This window comes from Canis lupus, chromosome 8 (genome assembly GCF_048164855.1).
Source record: "Canis lupus baileyi chromosome 8, mCanLup2.hap1, whole genome shotgun sequence".
NCBI lineage: Eukaryota > Metazoa > Chordata > Mammalia > Carnivora > Canidae > Canis > Canis lupus.
This window is the reverse complement of record NC_132845.1, coordinates 34,718,781-34,740,695: the sequence shown is the minus strand read 5'-3', so window position 1 is coordinate 34,740,695 and position 21,915 is coordinate 34,718,781. Positions and strand designations below refer to the sequence as shown.

The window sequence follows — 21,915 nt, the reverse complement described above, 5'->3', positions numbered from 1 at the left end:
TAAGAAAAAAAAACCCACCTCTATCCTATGTTTACTATTTCCCCCTTCACGCTTTCCATGTTTTCAACCTCCTCAATCCTGTGTCCCCATCATGTCCCTAAAACAGTGTCTTTCAAAATGACTAATAATCTGCATGTTGCCAAATCTAGATCAGCCATCATCTTAGTTGGCTTCTTAGCAGCGTTTGACAGAGTTCAACATTCCTTAAAACACTTTGCCATATAAAGGAGTAGGGTATCTAGGGGTGTTGGTGGTTAAGGAAGATGTTCCAGGACTGGCATGTGAACAGAGATATGAATGAGGTGAAACAGCCATGTGAATATTTAGTGAAAGCATTCCTCCAGGCTGATGGCTGCTTTGCTGGCTTATCTTCCTCTATTCCGTTCAATTTTGTAATGCCCAGAGCTTAGTCTTCGTGTTTCCTTATCTATTCTTTAGATACTATCTTCCCAAAGCTTTAATACCAGCTATATACCAGTCATCAGTATATAGCGGATGACTCCCCAAGTCTTTTCTCTCTGGGGCTCCAGATTTTTATATATCCAATTGCTTATTCAACATCTCCACTTGAGTATCTACTTACATAACTCAAATTTATCTACCTAAAGTACATCTCCTGCTTTTTCTTCCCAAACCTCTTTCTCCTTTTGACTTCTCCATTTCAGTAAACTGTACCATTCACAGATTCAGTTGTTCAAAGCCAACAAGGTTGGAACCCTCTTTGATTATTTTTCTTTCTTATAACTCCCATCCATTTATTAATAGGTCTTTCCAATCCAACCATAACTTCAAAATATATCCCTATTTCAACTGCTACTTATCATCTCTCCTAACACCATTACACTAGTCAAAGTCACCAGTATCTTTTCCCTGAATTACCCATGTTGGTTTTCTTTCTTTTCTTTTTTCAAGATTTTATTTATTTATTCATGAAAGACACAGAGAGAGAGGCAGAGACACAGGCAGAGGGAGAAGCAGGCTCCACGCAGGAAGCCCAATGTGGGACCTGATCCCAGAACTCCAGGATCATGCCTCAAGCCAAAGGCAGATGCTCAACCACTGAGCCACCCAGGTATCCCCCCATACTGGTTTTTTAGCTAGTTTTCCTACTAACTCTTTGGCACTTCACATACTTTCAGCAGTAGCTGGGATGATCTTCCAGACCCTCCAATGTCTTACTATCACATTTGGGATACAAGACCTCATCATAGCCTATAAGATCTAGGCTGGTTCTTTCTCCATCCTCATCTCCTACTGCTCTCCCTTACCCTTTATTCACTCCACACCGGTCATACTGGCAACCTTGCCATTCCTTGAACCTGCTAAGCTTTTATAGCCAAGAAGAGACTTGCTGTGTCTGCATGGAATGCTTCCACTAAATATTCACATGGCTGTTTTGCCTCATTCAGATCTCTGTTCACATGGAACATCTTCCCTAACCACCACCACCACTAGATACCTTACTCCTTTATGTGGCTTTAATTTTCTTTATAGCAAGTATCAGTGTCTAACATATAATATCTATACATATGTACAGACTTATTTACTGTCTCTCCTAAAGGATCCTAAAATGTAGGCTCCTTTAAAGGCCAAGTATGTGTCTCAAATGTCTAGACTAGTGCCAAGAACACAGTGTACGCTCAATAATTTTCTGTTGAATGAATGAGAGGTAGGTAGTATGTATGTGTCATTATGTCATTACCTCATCTTTTTATGAATGAGAAAACACACAGAATCAGGGTCAGACAGAGGAAATGTCTCTTTAGTGAAAATAAGGATTATTTTTCTGGTTCTATTCAAGCCATTTGAGATATTCCTTAACCATTTTGGCAAATAATTATTAAAATAACTAAAAACGAAAGCTATCTTGGTATGTGAATTTCTCCTAAAGCAGTCTAGAAAGGGCTCCCGCTAGACTCTCCCCATTAATCACTGGCTTTTCCTGATACTCTCTCCTACCATTGATAAAAGAGGGTGTCTTTTCTAGGTCTCCTTCCCTACCTTTCATAATTTCCTCTCCACCACAGCTCAGAGTCATCAGCAACATCTCATCTTGCCTTACCACCCAAAATGATACAAAGAAACTATCATAGGAATCTAAAGAGTCTGATGGACCCCTGAATGGTAAGTGTGTCCCTAATACAAAATAAGCCCTTCCCAGATTAGAATTATAATACTGCCAAAGCTCTCAACAGTATCTGAGCCATACACAGAATGACAAAAATATGCATACATACTTGACATTTTACAAGGATGTCAAAGAAATCTTCATCAGGCTCTTTGTTGTCATTAGTCATCAGGTGGCCAAGTACAGACTTATTGTTGTTTTGTGTTAGACGAAGCCCTGGCAAATTACTGAAACTGGCCCTTTGGTCATCAAGACGGCGGCTCTGTGAGCTGGCAAGAAGGTCTAAAAACTCATCCGTGTTGGGGGACACCATGGAAACAGATGGTGCTATGAATAGGAAAAAAATCCGTAACATCACAAAAATATTTAAGCATATTTTTAATATACATATAGTTCCTTTCAGCCTTGTTCAGTCCCAACATCCACTCTGTCCCCCTGCTTTAGCTTTGTCACTGAGAGTCACTGATACACTGGGGCCTATGATATGGGCAGGTAGGGAAGAACAAATCCCAGAGTACTTCAGATGATCCACTTAAAGGTTATTCAGATTAGACTATATTTCTTTTTATCTATGCCCACTCAAAATATAACTTTACAAGGGGTGCCTAGGTGGCTCAGTCAGTTAGGTGTTCAACTCTTGATCGCAGCTCAGGTCTTGATCTTATGGTCGTTGAGTTTGAGCCCTGTGTTGGGCTCTATGCTGGGCATGGAGCCTACTGCCCCCCAAAAAGATAACTCTACAAGATCTGGGGCTAGATTTCAGAAGGTAATACATTGTCTTATATCATTTCTCACGTGAGGATGAATGAGACAGTCTTTATTCTATGCCCTGGATAGGAACCATTTAGCTAACTAAGAGTTAAGTCCTAGTCTATGGCAGAGGAAGTCTTTTGGTAGCTGAAGTAGAAAATTTTAAGTAACCCTTCTAAGGCTCAGGCAGGCCTTAGCTTCCGCCTTAGTCATAGGTTTCTCCTCAGTCTGTCTTGGCTTTTTAAAAATCCAGATAGGGGGATCCCTGGGTGGCGCAGCGGTTTGGCGCCTGCCTTTGGCCCAGGGCGCGATCCTGGAGACCCGGGATCGAATCCCACATCGGGCTCCCGGTGCATGGAGCCTGCTTCTCCCTCTGCCTGTGTCTCTGCCTCTCTCTCTCTCTCTCTCTCTCTCTCTCTCTCTGTGACTATCATAAATAAATAAAAATTTAAAAAAAAAATAAAAATAAAAATCCAGATAGGAAGCATTTGTGATTTACACAGAATTATAAGGTATGTATAACTTAAATTTTTCCCTTTACTATTTTTACTTTTAAAGTTAGATTTTTTTCCCAGTCCCAAAGACTCTAAGGAGACAGTATGTTACAGTTAGTTGAAAGTGCACTGAACTAAAATACAAATAAACCTAGGGGAACTGAAACAAAACTTTGTTCTGAACTGAAGAAATACCAGCATTTCAGATACACCTGGGTTCAGGTTCATTTACTGTACTTGCACTGAAGAAAACTGAACTCTCAGAAAGAAATCACACGAATATCAAAGGAAACTATTAAAATTGGGGGAGAACCACAATTACTCACTTTTAAGCATCACTCTAGGGGGAGTGGAAGACGCTGCAGTTGAAGCTGGCCCACAGCTCTGTTCCTGTAAACAGCACCTCTGATCATCCATCCGATTGCTCTGAAATCGGCTTACCAGGTCAAAGAACCCTTCATCTCCAATAGTATCTGTACTGACTTTCTGAAATATTGAGAGAAAAATCTTAATATTCCAGCATTATCATCACATCATCAATGGAGCAAAATCATGATACATATGCAAAAGATAAAGGATGAAGATTAAAAATAAAAATTGACATTTTCATTATAAAGATTTCAAGATGGCAACCTTGATAATAAAGTTATTTCAATCCAACTAATAAAAAGCATTTCTCGTTATATTTTATTTATTCTAGTTATGTATTTTAATTTTTAATCCTTGTAATTTCTAAGGCTAAAGAAATGTACCTCAGACTCTGGGGAACTACTTCAGATACTAAAAGATTTATATAAAAATTAAGTGATCCTAGGCTCAAAGTTCAGTTTTAAGATTCTACAAAAGAATTTAAAAGTAAATTAATCTCTCTAAGAACTTAAAACTAACAAAGCATAGTGATTTTCCAAGGTCCTTTACTATATTTAAAGATTTGAAGCTCTTTAAAAAAACATAAACCTCATATAAATAAATATTTAGGGCAGAAGGAAACCCGTCATACTTTACTTGGAAACTTCAAAGCTTAAAATGACAGATGCAATGTTTAATAAAAAATATTTTGTTTTTCATAATGATATAAGTATTATGGTAGAGGTACATTTATATAAAAAATTATAGGCTTCAGGAGACGGGCAAAACTAATCCTTTAGGGAAACTGTGATATTTGAATTGGCTCCTGAAGAATGAATTCACATTTACAGGTATATGCTTCATAGTGATTAATATGCGATGCTAAAAGTTTGTAGTATTCAGGGGATAATGAACTAAAGGGGGTAGGAGAGGTGAAGAGGTGGGAAGAGGCCACCAAACAAGAGCCTCTGTATGACATACTAACAAGTTATCCTATATGAAGTAAGAGGAGCATTGGTAATAATAATTTTAAGCAGCTTTGAACAGAAACAGAACTGGCCCCTCCAAATGGCTGCAGAGGTTAATGCAGGGAAAGCAATCAGCTCAGTTGCCTATTCCAAACATCTGGGTAAGAGATACAGTAATGCACTAAGGACTATGACATACATAGCAGCAGAGGTTTATTTTCAGAAAGAAGGGGCCGGAGGCAGATCTGAGGGATGCAGGGATTGACTGGATGTGGTTAGTGAAAGAGGGAGTCTAGAATGACACCTGGGTTCCTAACCTGGGGGACAGAGAACATGGCATATATTAAGGGAAACAGGAGGGGTTCAGAGTACAGTTCTTAACATGTTTAGTTTGAGGACTGGGATTAAGTATGTACATAAGCTGTAGTCAGATGCACTTGTAATCACTCACAAGACTTTCCTAGGGGCAAAAAAGGCTTGAATTCAAAATACTGAACATCAAAACACAGGGAGGCCTCAGAAGTATGGACATTTTCAGTTGGGCTAAGTGGGCTTAGTTAAGACCTCAAACCTTGAACAAAGGTATGCCTCTGAGATCTGCTCTAGGTCTAAAAAAATATTCATGGTCCATTATATACCCCATAATATTTCCTTTTGTTAGTCATACACTTGGAAAAAACTACTGATAAAAATCAAGACAAAGGACACCACCAGGGTACAGACATAGGTGGAATGCTGATAAGAGAACCAAAAGAAAGCTGTAAGAAAGAAAGAAAAGAAAGAAAGAAAGAAAGAAAGAAAGAAAGAAAGAAAGAAAGAAAGAAAGAAAGAAAGAAAGAAAGAAAGAAAAGAAAGAAAGAAAAGAAAAGAAAGAAAGAAAGAAAGAAAGAAAGAAAGAAAGAAAGAAAGAAAAGAAAAGAAAGAAAAGAAAGAAAGAAAGAAAGAAAGAAAGAAAGAAAGAAAGAAAAAGACTACCATAAGTTTTCCAAAAGCTCTCATTGAAAAATGGACTTGATAATTTGACGTATCATCTTTGTGATTTATTTTGATTCTTTTATCAGAGTGCAGGTTAGCTTAATTAAAGATACTTCTGATATTTAGAAATAAAATATTATATAGTTATATTTAGTAATCTGAGTCCTGTGATCACTTTTCATCAAAATAGTTTTTAATTCTATTATAATTTCAGTATAAATAAATAGAAATTGATGCTAGCAGATACTATCTTAAATTAGTATTTTAAAATCCTTCAACCTCTAAGTTTAATTTGTTCTAACTTCTAAACTGAAAGAAGGACAGTTTTACTGGGAGACACTGCAGTAAAAAAAAAAAAAAAAAAAAAAAAGATAGTATTTTTGCAAACAATGACAAACAATTACTATCCAAAGTAGTAAAGCAACATATCCATGAATGGAGTAATTATAGTTTCTAGCTTGAAAAAGAAAAGATAGGGAAATATGCAAGACTTCTTTGAATAAAAACAGTATTTTGTATTAAATGTCTAATACAAATTACGGAATATTCAGTCTGAATACAAGAAAACTAAAATGTAGATATTTGAAGCACAACACTCAAAAACTTATTATTATACGTACCCTCTGAGAATTTGGAATTCGGCGATCAATGGAATTACTGGCATCCTGGAGAACTTTAGTGGAGGAATTAGTTTTGCACTTTTTCCCCTTTAATCTGTTGACAAAGAGCAACTTTGCAGAAGGTTTGGCAATAAGAGGCTTTTGTTTAGCAAGAATTTCACTGTTCCAGTTCTGTACCTATAAAATTATAAACATAAATGGAAAGCAGGGCATGAAAAAACAGAGCTATCTTTGGTTTTCTATAATATTAACCTGTCTTACCTGTCTTCACCGCCCATTTTGTGTGTGGGGCAGCTTAGATCTCTTAATAAATTCCTTTTTGCCAGTATTTCTATTTTCAACAGCTTATACCAAACGTATACTGTGGACTTCTCATTATCAAAACATTAAAATGGTGACTTTTAAGAACTTAAGAGTAATAAAACAGAGTTTGCCAAAATCCCATAAAAATAAAATTTGAGGGGACCCCTGGGTGGCTCAGCGGTTTGGCGCCTGCCTTTAGCCCAGGGCATGAACCTGGAGACCTGGGATCAAGTCTCATATCAGGCTCCCTGCGTGGAGCTTGCTTCTCCCTCTGCCTGTGTCTCTGCCTCTCTCTCTCTCTCTCTCTCTCTCTCTCTCTGTGTGTCTCTCATAAATGAATAAATAAAATCTTAAAAATAAAATTAAAATAAAATAAAATTTGGTCAGGGAAAGAGCAAGTTTTATTCTGGATAAGAGTTAATTAAAAATGTTACAACTGGAAATTTTGGACATATGCAGAATTTTAAACTGTAGAAATTAATATCTAAAACTTACATAGCTGTAGCAATTTTTTGGTGATACTTTTTGTTTTCACTAACTACTAAATTCTCAACAGGCAAAAACCATCTAATGAGCAATTTATATAGGCCTAGATCTGGTTTAAATATACTTAACCTCTAAAAAACAGACTCAATATAAAAAATATTTACTGAGTAGAAAGGAAAACACACAGTATGTACAGTAGCTACGTGACATTTGCAACTTTAACATTTCAATCTTGTTTGTAAGTAAATCCAAAGGTCTATGTTATGTAATAACTGATAATTTTGATAAAACATGCTTTTTTTGTAGTTACCTCATGAGGCACAAATTAGAGTTAGGTCCTGCCCTCAGGCTACCATACCTCAGAGAGACAGGCAGCTAGTGAGGAAACCAAGCTATCTGCATCAAATGAAGCTTTTTTCTCTCCCTCTGTTCCTTTTCTTATACAGGTTATAAGGGGAAGGTGATACTACTGCTGGAGTGAACTTCAAGGTCTCCTGATTTTAGAGACAGTAAATGGCCCCAGATGTTAGAACACCTAAATCCCAAGTAGAAATGTGAAAAACTTTAAATGTTTCCTATATACTTATTTGGACTTCTCTCTCTCTCCCTTTTAAAGATTTTATTTATTTATTCATGAGATACAGAGAGAGGCAGAGACACAGGCAGAGGGAGAAGCAGGCTCCTTGCAAGGGAGCCTGATGAGGGACTTAATCCTCAGACTAGGGTCATGCCCAGCTAAGGCTGATGCTCAACTGCTGAGCCACCCAGGTGTCCCGGAAATAATTTTCCTTCATAATTCTGAGGACATTGTTCCAGTCTGTATTCTTGAGTGTTTCTGTGAGAAGTCCAAATAAGGGATGCCCAAGTAGCTCAGCGGTTGAGCGTCTGTGTTAGGCTCAGGGCATGACCCCAGTCTGGGGACTAAGTCCCATATTGGGCTCCCTGCGAGGAGCCTGCTTCTCCCTCTGCCTATGTATTTGCCTATGTTTCGTGAATAAAATCTTTAAAAAAAAAAAAAAAGAAAGAAAATTATTTCTAACCAATAATTCCACACTAAGCAGAATGACCAATCAAATGTGAGAGTAGCAAAAACGCATTTTCCAACATCTGTGGTCTGCAAGAGTTCCCTGCAACTGTGCTTTAAGAAGCATCTCTAACACAGATGTTTCTTTTTCTTTATAAATGGTTTTTTACTTTGAGAGTAATGAAATAACTCGATGCAACTTTATGATGAGGAAAAGAAAACACAGAACTAATCCCAAACATATTTAAAGATAGAATTTTGTCATTATTTGGCTCTTGGAAAAGCCAACTTTGAGTTGAATCTGGTCACTTTTTTTTTTTTAAAGATTTATTCATTTATTTATTCATGATAGATATATATATAGAGAGAGAAGCAGAGACAGAGGAGGAGGGAGAAGCAGGCTCCATGCCGGGAGCCCGATGCAGGACTCGATCCTGGGACTACAGGATCACGCCCTGGGCCAAAGGCAGGCGCCAAACCCCTGAGCCACCTAGGGATCCCCTGAATCTGGTCACCTTCTTAATGGAATCTACAGTTAGTACCCTACAGAGCTAGGCACAAGAGTAAATTAATCAGTACATTCCTACAAGAATAAAAAAAGAGACCTAAATTGACTTAAAAGTTTTTTTAAAAAATAATTTGCAGATTAGATAGCTTTGAAACTGACAAGATAAGAGGTAGATACTTGCAGGAAATCACAAAGTCCTTCAGAGTTTTTGAACAACTTTAATTGTTTGGAATAAAAAAAAAAAAAATTGTTTGGAATAAAAAAATATTGGCTATAAATTCAAGTTAATTAGATGTTAGTCTTAAGAAAACTATTTCCACAGAAATGTCAATATTAAAAAATCATATGCCTATTATAATACAGCAGAAAAATGTTTAATGGCATGAAAATGATGTATTAACTATGTATTATAAGATCTGTAATATAATATTCATATAAAAATGCAAGATGAATAAATATCAAAATATTAATAACTGTAGTTACCACTAGGAGGTGAGATTACTCATAATTTTAATTTCCTTGCTGAAATTTTCTGAAGTTATTATAATGAGCCTATTTTATAAAGAATATTTTATAAAATATACCACAGAAGAACAACCTACCTTAACAATGTAAAATTAAGTTAAGCAAAAGTGGAAGCAAGCAGCCTTCATTTTTTTTCTTCAAAAACCTTTTTACAGGGTGAGGGGATGGGTGAAACAGGTGATGGGGATTAAAGAGTATACTTGGCATGATGAGCACTGAGTAGTGTACAGAAGTATTCAATCACTATATTATACATCTGAAACTCGTAACACTGTATGTTAACTAAACCGGAATTTAAAAACTTAATAAAAAATAATAAAGAAAAATAACCTTTTAAAAATTATGTTATGTTAAAAGAGAAAAAGCCCAGACAAGATCTTGAATAAAAGTTGTTAGTTAAGAGAATGCTTTTAAGAAATGTAGCTAGAGGGATCCCTGGGTGGCGCAGCGGTTTGGCGCCTGCCTTTGGCCCAGGGCGCAATCCCGGAGATCCGGGATCGAATCCCACATCGGGTTCCCGGTGCATGGAGCCTGCTTCTCCCTCTGCCTGTGTCTCTGCCTCTCTCTCTCTCTCTCTCTGTGTGTGACTATCATAAATAAATAAAAATTAAAAAAAATAAAATAAAAAAAAAAGTAAGAAAAAGAAATGTAGCTAGAAAATATAGCTTGCTCATAAATATCATTAACCTTGCAATAATGTTGCTGTTAATGCAGTGGGGGGGGGGAGCCTCTTAACCTTTTTAAGTTTTTCTGATCTTCTTTTAGTTAAAAAAAAAAAAAAGAATACATGTACATGTTAAAATATTCAAACAGTTCAAGCTATATATGAAGTAAATATCTCTCCTAATTCAGACACCCAGTCCTTTTCCCAGAAGCAGTTGTTAGCAAGTTTCTTACATATTCTTCCAGAAAGGCTGCATGTATCTATAAAGAATATATATGCATAATACTTTTCTTATACAGATGGCAACATGTTATACACATTCTTTTTGGACTGTACTTTTTTCTGATTCTTTTTATTTTTATTTATTTTTTCCTCTGATTCTTTTTAAAGGAAAATTTTAAAGTGATACCCATACAAGACAAGGTTTATATTATTCATTTAAGTTAAAAGTTATTTAAATATTTGATTTTAACAGTTCAAGAAATGTAAAACACAAAAGCTGCCAACCTTTTCTGGTGTTAACTTCATAAGTTCCATGTTTTCCATACTGTGTCGGCGTCCAAACTTGGGGCGTGCACCTTTGTAAAAAGAAAAATAATAATAATAATTCAAATAAACTGGGGACCCCTTAAGACTACAAGTTCAGCATCTCTAGGTTATTCAATTTTAAAATGTGTAAAACAAGCCCATATGGAAGCAAAAAACGTACAAACATGTATTCTTTTAAGAATAATAATTTTCCATACCAACTACATAAAAATAGAATATCCACTCCCTCTAAAATGCTTTGATGTAAGGAAGTTACATTTTGGTTGGAAACTGACTTTGGTTACTAACAATACCCCTTAATTTAGAAAAGGCGTTTTATAATAACTGGTTTTATACTATCCACATAGACTTAAAAAAAATAAGAAGGAAAAATCTTGTATGATCTTACTTATAGTGGAAATCAAAAATAAAAAAAGAAGAAGAAAAAGAAAATATCTGAACTAGGAAAAAGATGGTAAACTTGAGTTTACCAGAAACAGAGGGGGTTAGGGAAGGGAGTAGGGGAGGGGAAGGTGGTCAAAAGATACAAACTTCCAGTTATAAGGTAAGTATTAGGAATGTAATGTACAACAGGATGACTATAGTTAACACTGCTATATGATACTTAGGAAAGTTGCTCGGAGGGTTTATCCTAAGAGTGCTCATTGCAAGAAGAGTTTTTTTTTCTTTTTTTCCCTTCTTTTCTATCTGTATGAGAAGATGGATGTTAGCTGAACCTACTGTGGTGATCACTACGTATGTTAATGAGGCAATCATGCTGAGTACCTTACACTTAGTCATGTATATCAAACATTTCTCAGTAAAACTGGAAAAAAACCCAAATCAAATCAAAATAACATCCTTAGTACTATATCGTTACTTTCTTTTCTTTCCTTTTTTTAAGTAGGCTCCATGTCCAATATAGGGCTTGAACTCATGACCCTGAGATTGAGTTGCATGATCTACCAACTGAGCCAGGCAGGTGCCCCTGTTGTTACTTGTTGTTACTCTTCTCTAAGTTACTCATTTCTATTTTAAGAATGAATTAGATAGTAAAGTTAAAATAAAAGGTTCTCAAATTTTTTCAATAATCATTAAATATAGAGAATTTTCATATCAATTCAGTCTTTTAAAGATCAATATTTTAAGGACATGATATAAGGAATATATGATACCTAATACCCAGCTTAAGAAATAAACCATTTTCAACACATTAACTCCTCCTCTGTGGGCAGCCCCGGTGGCACAGCGGTTTAGCGCCGCCTGCAGCCTGGGGTGTGATCCTGGAGACCCAGAGTCGAGTCCCACATCAGGCTTCCTGCATGGAGCCTGCTTCTCCCTCTGCCTGTGTCTCTGCCTCTCTCTCGCTCTCTCTGAATAAATAAATAAATCTTTAAAAAAAATATCTAACTCCTCCTCTGTGACTCTCTCTATAACTTGCCTCTTTCTCTGTAATTTTAATATTTTTATTACATATGAATAGATCTCTAAGCAATATAGCTTATAATAAATAAATGCTTCCGTACTGTATATATCATCTAACTTGATTCCTTCAAGCAACATTATGTTTTTGAGATTCAGCCAAGTTGCTATGTGTAGTTTAATTTTTTTTTTTTTTAAGATTTTATTTATTCATGAGAGATAGAGAGGCAGAGACACAGAAAGAGGGAGAAGCAGGCTCCATATGGGGAGCCCGATGTGGGACTCGATCCTGGGACTCCAGGATCATGCCCTGGGCCAAAGGCAGACGCTCAAACACTGAGCCACCCAGGCATCCCCAGTTTAATTTTCATTACCATTTTAGGACTAGGAAATTCTTTATCTGTTCTACTGGGGACACAGATTTATAGACTGGTTCCAATTTTTTTTTTTTTAATCAGATAAGCAGTACTCCCAAAGAAATTCTTGGAAATGTATCTTAGTGACATGAGCAAGAGTTTCTTCTAGTTTGGGTATTGGCGGTATGTAACTGTGAGTAGAACTGTTGCTCATATGCTTAGTACATCCTCCACTTTACCAGAATGTTGTCAGACTGTTCTTGAGAGTAGACATATTTCTATCATTATCAATAGTGAGTAAGAGTTTCCATTACCCACATTTCAATACTGGTGTTCTCAGACCTTTCATCTATTTATTATTTTTTTTTAAAGATTTAAAAAATATTTTTTAAAGAATTTATTTATTTGACAGAACAAGAGCACTAGCAGGGGGAATAGCAGGCAGAGGAAGAGGGGAGAAGCAGGCTCCCTGCCCAGGAGGGAGCCCTATGTGGGGCTGGATCCCAGGACCCGGAGATCATGACCTGAGCCGAAAACAGATGCTTAATCGACTGAGCCGCCCAACGTCCCGTCCCTCTAGGAGCATTTCTAACCCCTTTGCACTTCAGTGGACTGGGGTTTCTTACACCATGCAGGTAGAATAAATCAAATTCCAAACCAGTACATAGGCAGGCTTAGGAATTCAGATTCTTTTTTTTTTTAATTTTTATTTATTTATTTATGATAGTCACACAGAGAGAGAGAGGCAGACACATAGGCAGAGGGAGAAGCAGGCTCCATGCACTGGGAGCCCGATGTGGGATTCGATCCCGGGGTCTCCAGGATCGCGCCCCGGGCCAAAGGCAGGCGCCAAACCACTGCGCCACCCAGGGATCCCAGGAATTCAGATTCTTAAGGAACACTCCCTTTCTCTACCTTGAGCCAACACCAGAAACTGGTGTTTCCTTGAAGTTCCTTTAGCCAGCAGATTTTTCCTGGCACTGGAGATACAGCAATGAATAAAAGAAACCAAAAAATACCTGTCTTCATACAGCCACAAAGAGCAAAGAGGGGAGTGGTAGGAAGTGATGCTGAAGTAGGTTGAGATTCCATAAGGCCTTTTAACCATGGTGACAAGTGAGGATTTGATTCTAGGTGTGATGGGAAATCATCAGAGGATTTTGAACTGACAACATGATTTACATTTTATTTATTTTTTAAGATTTTATTTATTTATTCATGAGAGACACAGAGAGAGAGAGGCAGAGACACAGGCAGAGGGAGAAGCAGGCTCCATGCAGGGAGTCCCATACAGGACTCGATCCTGGGACTCCATGATCACACCCTGGGCCCAAGGCAGGCGCTAAGCCGCTGAGCCACCCAGGGATCTCCCAATGATTTACATTTTTTTTTTTTTTTTTTTAAATTTTTTATTTATTTATGATAGTCACAGAGAGAGAGAGAGAGAGAGAGAGAGAGGCAGAGGGAGAAGCAGGCTCCATGCACCGGGAGCCCGACATGGGATTCGATCCCGGGTCTCCAGGATCGCGCCCTGGGCCAAAGGCAGGCGCCAAACCGCTGCGCCACCCAGGGATCCCTGATTTACATTTTAAAAGAGCACTCTGGCTGCTGTGTGAAAAAGTCAGTGTGAGGGATTATGAATGGAAGAGAAATAGTTGATAGGCTAGTACCCTAATGGGAAACGTTGGCAGTTTGTACTAAGATTGCTGCAGTGAACATTGTAATAGAGATTAGGCATATATTTGGAAGGTAGGGTTTCTGATAGGCTGGATGTAGGAAGTGAGTGGAAGAAAAGGAACAAGGATGACTCATAGGTATTTGGCCTGAAGACTTAGATGAATGGTAGTACCATTTCCTGAGATGGGGCAGACTGGAGGAAGAACATGTGTGGGAAGAAAAAACAAGAGCTCTGTTCTGGACAGGTTAAGTTTTAGATGCCAATTAGATATTCAAATGGAAATGTTACATATGTGAATCTCAAACATAAGGGGAAAAATCATGAATGGAAACATCAATTTGAAAATCATCACTATATAGAAGATATAAAAGCCAATCAACAGAATGAAATCATCTAGAGTTGTGCTGTTTCATACAGTAGCCACTAGTCCCATGTGGCTTTTAAATTTTTAATTAATTACAATTAATAATATTAAGAATTAATTTTCTCTTTTGCAATAACCAAGTGCTAAAGTGCTCAAGAACCACATAAGGCTAGAGGCCATTATAGCGGACAGACTGGATATATAATATTTCCATCTTCACAGAAAGTTCTACTAGATGGTAGGGGAAGGAAGAAGAGGTTCAAGAACTGATCTCTGAGCACTACAAATTTCAAGGGTGAAGGATGATGAGGAGAGAATAATGAAGGCTGAGAGTGGCCAGTGAGGTGGCACTGGAGATACAGCAATGAATAAAAGAAACAAAAAAGCAAACCAAAAAAAAGGAGGATAATCCTGGAAGCCGAATGACCAAAATATTTTGAGAGGGGAATGATCAGCAGTAGGAAACATTGCTGAGAAATCAAGTAATCTGACATTTGAAAACTGAGCAGTGATTTGGTAAAATGGAGATCTCTGGTAACCTTGAAAAGGTTTCGGTGTCATGATGGAACCAAAGCCTGAGTGAAGTGAGTTGAGCAGAGAATGGGTAGTGAATGGGAACTGAAGAAGTAAAGAAATGAACTACTATTTTCAAGTTTTGTTTTAAGTGGGAACAAAGTAATGAGTCTACAGTTAGAATGGTCCAGGAGAACAAGTGATAGTCTGCTAAAATATAAGAACTAGGGATCCCTGGGTGGCGCAGCAGTTTGGCGCCTGCCTTTGGCCCAGGGCGCAATCCTGAAGACCCGGGATTGAATCCCACGTCGGGCTCCCGGTGCATGGAGCCTGCTTCTCCCTCTGCCTGTGTCTCTGCCTCTCTCTCTCTCTCTCTCTCTGTGTGACTATCATAAATAAATAAAATTTTTTTAAAAAAGATAAGAACTATTACAATACAGCCTCCTTGAAAATTAAACCTAGGGAACTCCTTAGTCCATTACTATGCTGCAGAGCACACAGTCCATACACTGCTCATACTTCAGTATCTTTCATTGAATGTTCTTTCAGTCTTAACAGGACAACTAGTTACTGACTTCTTTTCCTTCTTCCTTTCTTTATATGGGTTTAGAGAAATTAGAAAGATGAAAGCTCAATTTGTCACCAACTTTCAAGTCCCAATACTGATGTGAATTGGTGACTTTTCTCAGACTGAGAATTTTTAGAGCCTCCACCAGATCTGTATAATGGGGTCTCACACAATCACAGAGCACTGGAAATGTAATCTGATGTCCTTATTTCTTTAATCAGAAGCAGAATTTTGGGGGGCACTTGGCTGGCTCAATCAGTAGAGCATGCGATTCATGAGTTCAAGCCTCACATGCGATTTGAGACTTACTTAAAAAAAAAAGTACAATCTTTTTCATGTAGAAACAGAGACATTCAAGCATGTTTTCCCTGTAACAATGTCAAATCTTCCTTTAGGCGCTGACCTAAAGAATATTTCCCAGTTTTCTGGATTAAAAAAAAATAGTAATAATACTAAGAGATCACTTTAGAAAGTAAATGGGAGGGGCACCTGGATATCTCTGTCGGTTAAGTGAATGACTCTTGATTTCAGCTCAGCTCATGACCTCAGGGTCATGAGATCAAGCCCTGAGTCAGGCTCCACATTCAGAGTAGTCTGCTTGTCCCTCTCCCTCCCTCTGCTTGCTTTCACTCACTCACTCTCTCAAATAAATAAAATCTTAAAAAAAAAAAAGAAAGAAATTAAATGGGAAGAAAAGAGCTACACAAAAATCAAATATGTAAAAAACACTTGAATTTAAAAAAATGTTTTGATTTTGTCATCTTCACATTTATAAATTTTTCAGTGAGCCTATAGATAATTTAAATGTATTAAAAAATACCTTTACCATTCCTAACTTCCTGATATCAGCTGTAAAATACTGTATTCTTTATTGATAAATTAATAGGACTGGGGTAAAGCAAAAAAGTATTATAAAAAGTTGAACTTCCTCTGTAATATTCTCTCTGGATATGATAAACATGTGATACGTAATATAAATGTAATTGAGGATAAAGAAATTGGATGTGAAGACCTATTACTTACCATGCAAGCTGTTATCAATTTCAATATTTTCAGACATTATTGAATTATTTGTGCTGTAGCTTAGACCAAGAACCATTTGAAGATCTGAGAGATTCAGTCGTGCTGTTAGTTCACCACTTCTATCCCCAACCTACAACCACAAACATTTTTTTTCAACCACAAACATTTAGAGTAGTATTAAAGACAAAGAATTATGAAGATTAGCTGAAAATGTTGTGAGCCTAAAACTCGAATAAAATATAAAGAAATGAAATAGTTATATTAGAATTAAGAGACTGAACAAAATGGTTTTTTTCAATAGTAATTGTTTTAAAGAAAAGGGAAATTTCTAAAATATGGCAATAGGAAAACTAATTACATTGTGTTAATTCATTCTCTAAATATTAGTTAAATTTCTACAATCATTTAGTAATAATGTAGGTTATTCTGTGATACATTAACTTGTCACCACAGGATTAAAATTTCCTTAGAATATTTTGTTTCCATTCCATAGTAATAGTATGTATTAAGCCAGCACTAAACATTACACTAGGCACTTACAGACACTATCTCTAATACCTGCAAGTTAGGTATTGTTCTTCCCATTTTACAAATGAGAGAAATGAGCTCAGAAAAGGTTTCCAAGCTCAAATTGCCAGAAAGTGGCAGAACTGCAATAGGAACCAATCCTTGATTATAAAAACCATGTTTACAAAACAAAACAAAACAAGTTTTTCTTTCTATACCATCTACTTTTCCATGTAGAAACAGGAGGCATATTTTAGCAACCTTTCCATTTCCTCATGCCTGGCCTTACCTTCCTGTTTTCCTACATCAAGGCCAGTGCAAACAGACCTCTGATCTGTATCTCAAAATGCTTTGTGCAGTTCTTATGCCAAGGGAATAACATACTTAAATTTATTACTAGGTCATATAGGAGCGATCTAGAAAAATAATAGGACTTCCTCCTCCTCTGCAAATTGGTGAATCATAATAGCAGAAAGGTTTTTAGTTTCATACCTCTCTTGAAATTTCCAAGTGCTTTTCAGCAAAATGCATTGCTTGATCATGATTCCCTAGAGCAGTGTACGCATTTCCTAAGCTCCAACATGCTCTTCCTTCACCAATTCTACAAAACAATTCAAAGCTAACATTCAGTTATCTGAAAGAGCTGTGTATAGAATAAAAGCTATCTAGCAGTAATTAAAGGTATAAATAATGCTCTGGATTTATTTGGTCTTTTATATAAAGAACATAAATATATTCATACTAGAGACATTAGAATACCCAGATAATACTGAACTCAGAATTAGATATTAAAATGGGAAACATTTAGGGATCCCTGGGTGGCGCAGCGGTTTAGCGCCGCCTGCCTTTGGCCCAGGGCACAATCCTGGAGACCCGGGATCGGGTCCCGCGTTGGGCTCCCTGCATGGAGCCTGCTTCTCCCTCTGCCTGTGTCTCTGCCTCTCTCTCTGTGTGTGTGTGACTATCATGAATAAATAAATAAAATATTAAAAAAATAAAATAAAATAAAATGGGAAACATTTAAATAAATAAATAAATAAATAAATAAATAAATAAATAAATAAATAGGAAGCAGTCTTTTAAAACATACCATATATTATAAAATAAAATCTCAGGGATAGGTCTTCTAGTTAAACGACTCCATTTTCTTTTCATGATAGCCCTACCAGGTAACCATTCAGTCCACATTTGAATACCACTGGGGAGAGAGAACTCACTCTCTCTTGAAGTGGTATACTTCATTTTGAACAACTACAGAGAAGTTTTTCTTCATACTGAAGTAAAAATCTGTCTTCTTAAAGCAAATATCATGGATTAAATGACTGTAGAGATACACTGCTTTTTCATACAGTTTTTAAAAAAAATAGCCATCAACATTTAAAAATCAGAAGATTTCATATAAAACTCAGGACTTCCAGCTTCTCTTTAAAAAAGAGGAGTATCTGGACATAACACATCCTCAGTCCTGCCTGGCAAGAATGAGCTGGAGCTGAGGAGCAGATGTTCCCTTTACATTGGGCCTTATCTGTAAGTTTACCATAATTCCCACACTGATCTAGTCAAGACGACCTTTGTAGGCAACTGAGTTTGTGACCTATTTATTGATCTTGGTTCAAGGCTCTATGGATCAGTCTAATCTTCTAAGACATGCTAGCCCTTCAAAAACAGTAATATAGAGAGGAGGAGACTAAAACAAGAAATTCCTTAAAAAAAGAATTAAAAGGAAAACAAAGGAAACAAAAACAAAGGAAAAATTCTAGAGATTCAATGATGCATCTATATTTTACTATAATTATAGTAAAAAGCTGTATAACTTACCTATCATTTAGCTCTTGAGCAATTGCTAAGTGCTTCAGATGATAATCAATGGCTTTTTCATAGTCTTGAAGCAAAGTATACGTGTTTCCAAGACTATAACAAGACTGTGCTTCCACAGCTCTGTCTTTAAGCTGTCGAGCCAATAGTAGTGTCTTTCTAAAAAAAGAAGTTAATTCTTACACAATGATCATTTTTATTTTTGGCTATAATAATCATAAAACTCACACTTTTCCTCCTGCCTTTAAAGTAAATCTATTTTATAACTTCTCTATACTTCCAGACAAAATGAAAAGATGTCTTAGAAACACAAAAACCAAATCTAGACTCTAAGAATAAATTGGAGAGTCCTATTAATTCTTCAGAGAAAAGGAATACTGACATGAGGTCAAATGCCTCTAAAGATTATATAATATAGTATTTTTAACATTAAAAAAAAACTGTCCCAGTTGTAATGGCCATAACTCAAAGAGAATTTTGTCTACATAACTTGTCTTTGCAATCATATGGTTGTCTTTGCATTTTGACAAAATTTAAAATATATAGTTAAAATTCTAATGCGTAGATCATTAGTCATTGATTCATGAAAAATACTGAAGACCATATTTAAACATTAACCAAATTCTACCTAAGACCCATTGAAGTGTCAATGAGAAGCTAGTGTAGCAGTTAAGATTGTGAATCCTAGAGTTTCGACTGGGTTCAAATCCCAACTTTGCCAACTATTAGCTCTGTAATGGGCCAAGTCACTCAACTTCTGTTTCTTCATATATAAAATGGGGAAAATACCCACAGGGTTTTGTGAGGATTAAATGAATTAATATATATGAAATGCTTAGAATAGATCTCGTTCACAGTAGATGCTAATAAATGTTAATACTTAAATGACTTCTATAATCTCTGCTCAATAGTGAAAATATTTCATATGATTTATAATTATATGAAAATAAGTATATGATAAAATATGATGGTTTTAAGCAAACAAACCTGAAATTATATATTTAATGGTGATACCTTCAAAGCTGTTACCTTGGGAGGTTACACACTTATTCTAACATTGCCCCCTCTCAAACATTTTTGGAAGACTTTTGGGTTCGCTTTCAGATCCTGGGGTATCTTTCTGGCACACCATTACTCTTTGAGTTGATTTGTAAATGTTCAGAAGTCCTTCTGGAACCAAATTCAATTGCTAATGTAGGCTTACCCAACTACTGCTTTCTATCCTGAAGGATATAGATTTAAAATGTTAAGACAGTCTTCTTGTGTGATCCTGAAAACAGCTCTAAAGCAGAATCCTCCCTCAGTTCTAGCCTACTTATGAAGAGGGCAGGAGGAGGAAGTTTTATTACTTAACACTAATATTTTTTAGTCAAATAGCCATCATCTGCTTTATTACAGAACTTTCAGTATTTAACACAAGTAGTTCATTTATTAAGACATTTCTATGTCTTTTGCTTTAAAATATAAGACATTTTAATATTTAAAATCAAAATATATACTCTATATTTAGTAATATATTTTATTTGGGAAGATATTTCATATCTAACTAACCAACAAATATTAACCATTGGTCAATGTTTATAGTAGGTTGGGATGACATTCTATTTTTTTGATGGACCTAAAGCAATTTTACCTTTGTTTGTAGATGGCAAACTACCCCAAACTCTCTCACACTGGATTCTTTAACAATAAAATACAAATCAATCACTGTATCCATGTTTTAAACTGGCTCTGCCTAACATCTGTATGGGCCTTCAATCCCCACTAATTAGAGAAAACTCCAAACTAAGAAGCATAGACTGGACAATGTCAAAGAGTCTATACCTTGCTATTATCTATGTTTCAAGTGTATTGATAGATCAGAATGACTGTCCAGAAGAAGCTGGGTTTGCCAACTTCTCAGGTAAGTGAATGGGGCCTCAGCTTATGGTGAGGATCAAAGATGGACAGAGGAGAATGAGCCAACTGTTCAACAAGGGGGTGAGATAGTGGGCAAAAGAATTCAGAGATGCCTGGCAAAAACTAGGGCATATTTTTATTACTAGGCTTTCTCATGGTTTTTCTGAAAACACATAACTGGGTGAGAAAAAGCATATAAGTATATACACCACACATGCTGAACAGGCTAAGAAGACTTTAAAAGTTTAGAATTTCATTTAAAAACAATTAAAGATAAAAGAAATATAAAGGAATCATAATACTACCATTAAATCTAAGGTACAATAATATCAGGTCCTATGCAAAGTAAACAGTTAATATAGTCTTTCATTCAATCCTCACAATACCAAAAGCAAGGAATTGGCATGATCTGTTACAGATGAAGAAATTGAGGATTAGAAGCACAAGATCCTGCTGCTAGTATGTACAAAATGCAAGTTTTAAACCCAAAGCCTATTATTTAATAGGTTTGCATAACTACTCATTTTACATTTATCTACAGAAATATTACACTAACTTGTAGTATTCAGAGGCAGTTTCAAATTCACCAAGAAATATATATGCATTTCCAAGGTTGCTATATGCTCTTCTTTCAGCTGCTTTATCTCCAAATTCTTTTGCAATAAGGAGACGCTGAAACAGAAAATTCTAATTAGATATAGCTATAATAAAACTAAAGAATAATCACTGTTCAAAACCTGATGGAAAAAATGATCTGGATCCAAAGCCTTGCACTGTACCTGCTCATGAGCTATAACTGCATCCCTGAAGTTGCCAAGGAGGTAATGTGTGTTTCCAAGATTTCCAAAGGCACGTCCTTGGGCTGCTCGATCACCCAAAGCAGTCACTAGTGATAGATTTTCCCTAAATGATAACAAAGTTGTGAAAAAATAAGTTTGAGGAAAAAATGTATTGGTTTGATTTACAAATCAAATTCTTTTTATCAAAAAAAATTAAACAAGCTTATAGCCATAATGTGCCACTTTTTAAAAAAGATTTATTTATTTATTTATTCATGATAGACATAGATAGAGAGAGAGAGAGGCAGAGATGCAGGAGGAGGGAGAAGCAGGCTCCATGCCGGGAGCCCGACATGGGACTTGATCCCGGGACTCCAGGATCATGCCCTGGGCCAAAGGCAGGTGCTAAACCGCTGGGCCACCCAGGGATCCCCACATTTTAAAGATATATCTATGAAAGGGGTGGCTGCAGGGCTCAGCTGGTTGAGCATCTGACTTTTGATTTCAGCACAGGTCATGATCTCAGGGTCCTGAGATTGAGTTCCATGGCTGGCTCCACACTCAGCAGGGAGTCTGCTTGAGATTCTCTTGCCCTCTCCCTGCCCCTCCTGCCGACTGCATGCACACAAGTACTCTAAATAAATAAATAAAATCTTAAAAATAAAAAGAT

At 36.5% G+C, this 21,915-nt stretch overlaps 1 protein-coding gene across 7 annotated transcripts in view; it reads right to left on the bottom strand.

Annotated features, from left to right (window-relative positions):
* GPSM2 (G protein signaling modulator 2) overlaps positions 1-21,915 on the bottom strand; it is a 63,067-nt gene that overhangs the window by 20,266 nt on the left and 20,886 nt on the right. For all 7 annotated transcript variants that reach the window (XM_072834827.1, XM_072834825.1, XM_072834828.1 and 4 more), the window contains 9 exons: positions 21,246-21,369; positions 21,023-21,138; positions 18,571-18,726; positions 17,245-17,353; positions 16,246-16,375; positions 10,301-10,371; positions 6,284-6,460; positions 3,699-3,858; positions 2,238-2,455 (listed from right to left, as the gene is read on the bottom strand). In XM_072834827.1, the coding sequence (XP_072690928.1) occupies positions 2,238-2,455; positions 3,699-3,858; positions 6,284-6,460; positions 10,301-10,371; positions 16,246-16,375; positions 17,245-17,353; positions 18,571-18,726; positions 21,023-21,138; positions 21,246-21,369 (1,261 nt within the window). The remainder of the gene's footprint in view (positions 1-2,237; positions 2,456-3,698; positions 3,859-6,283; positions 6,461-10,300; positions 10,372-16,245; positions 16,376-17,244; positions 17,354-18,570; positions 18,727-21,022; positions 21,139-21,245; positions 21,370-21,915) is intronic.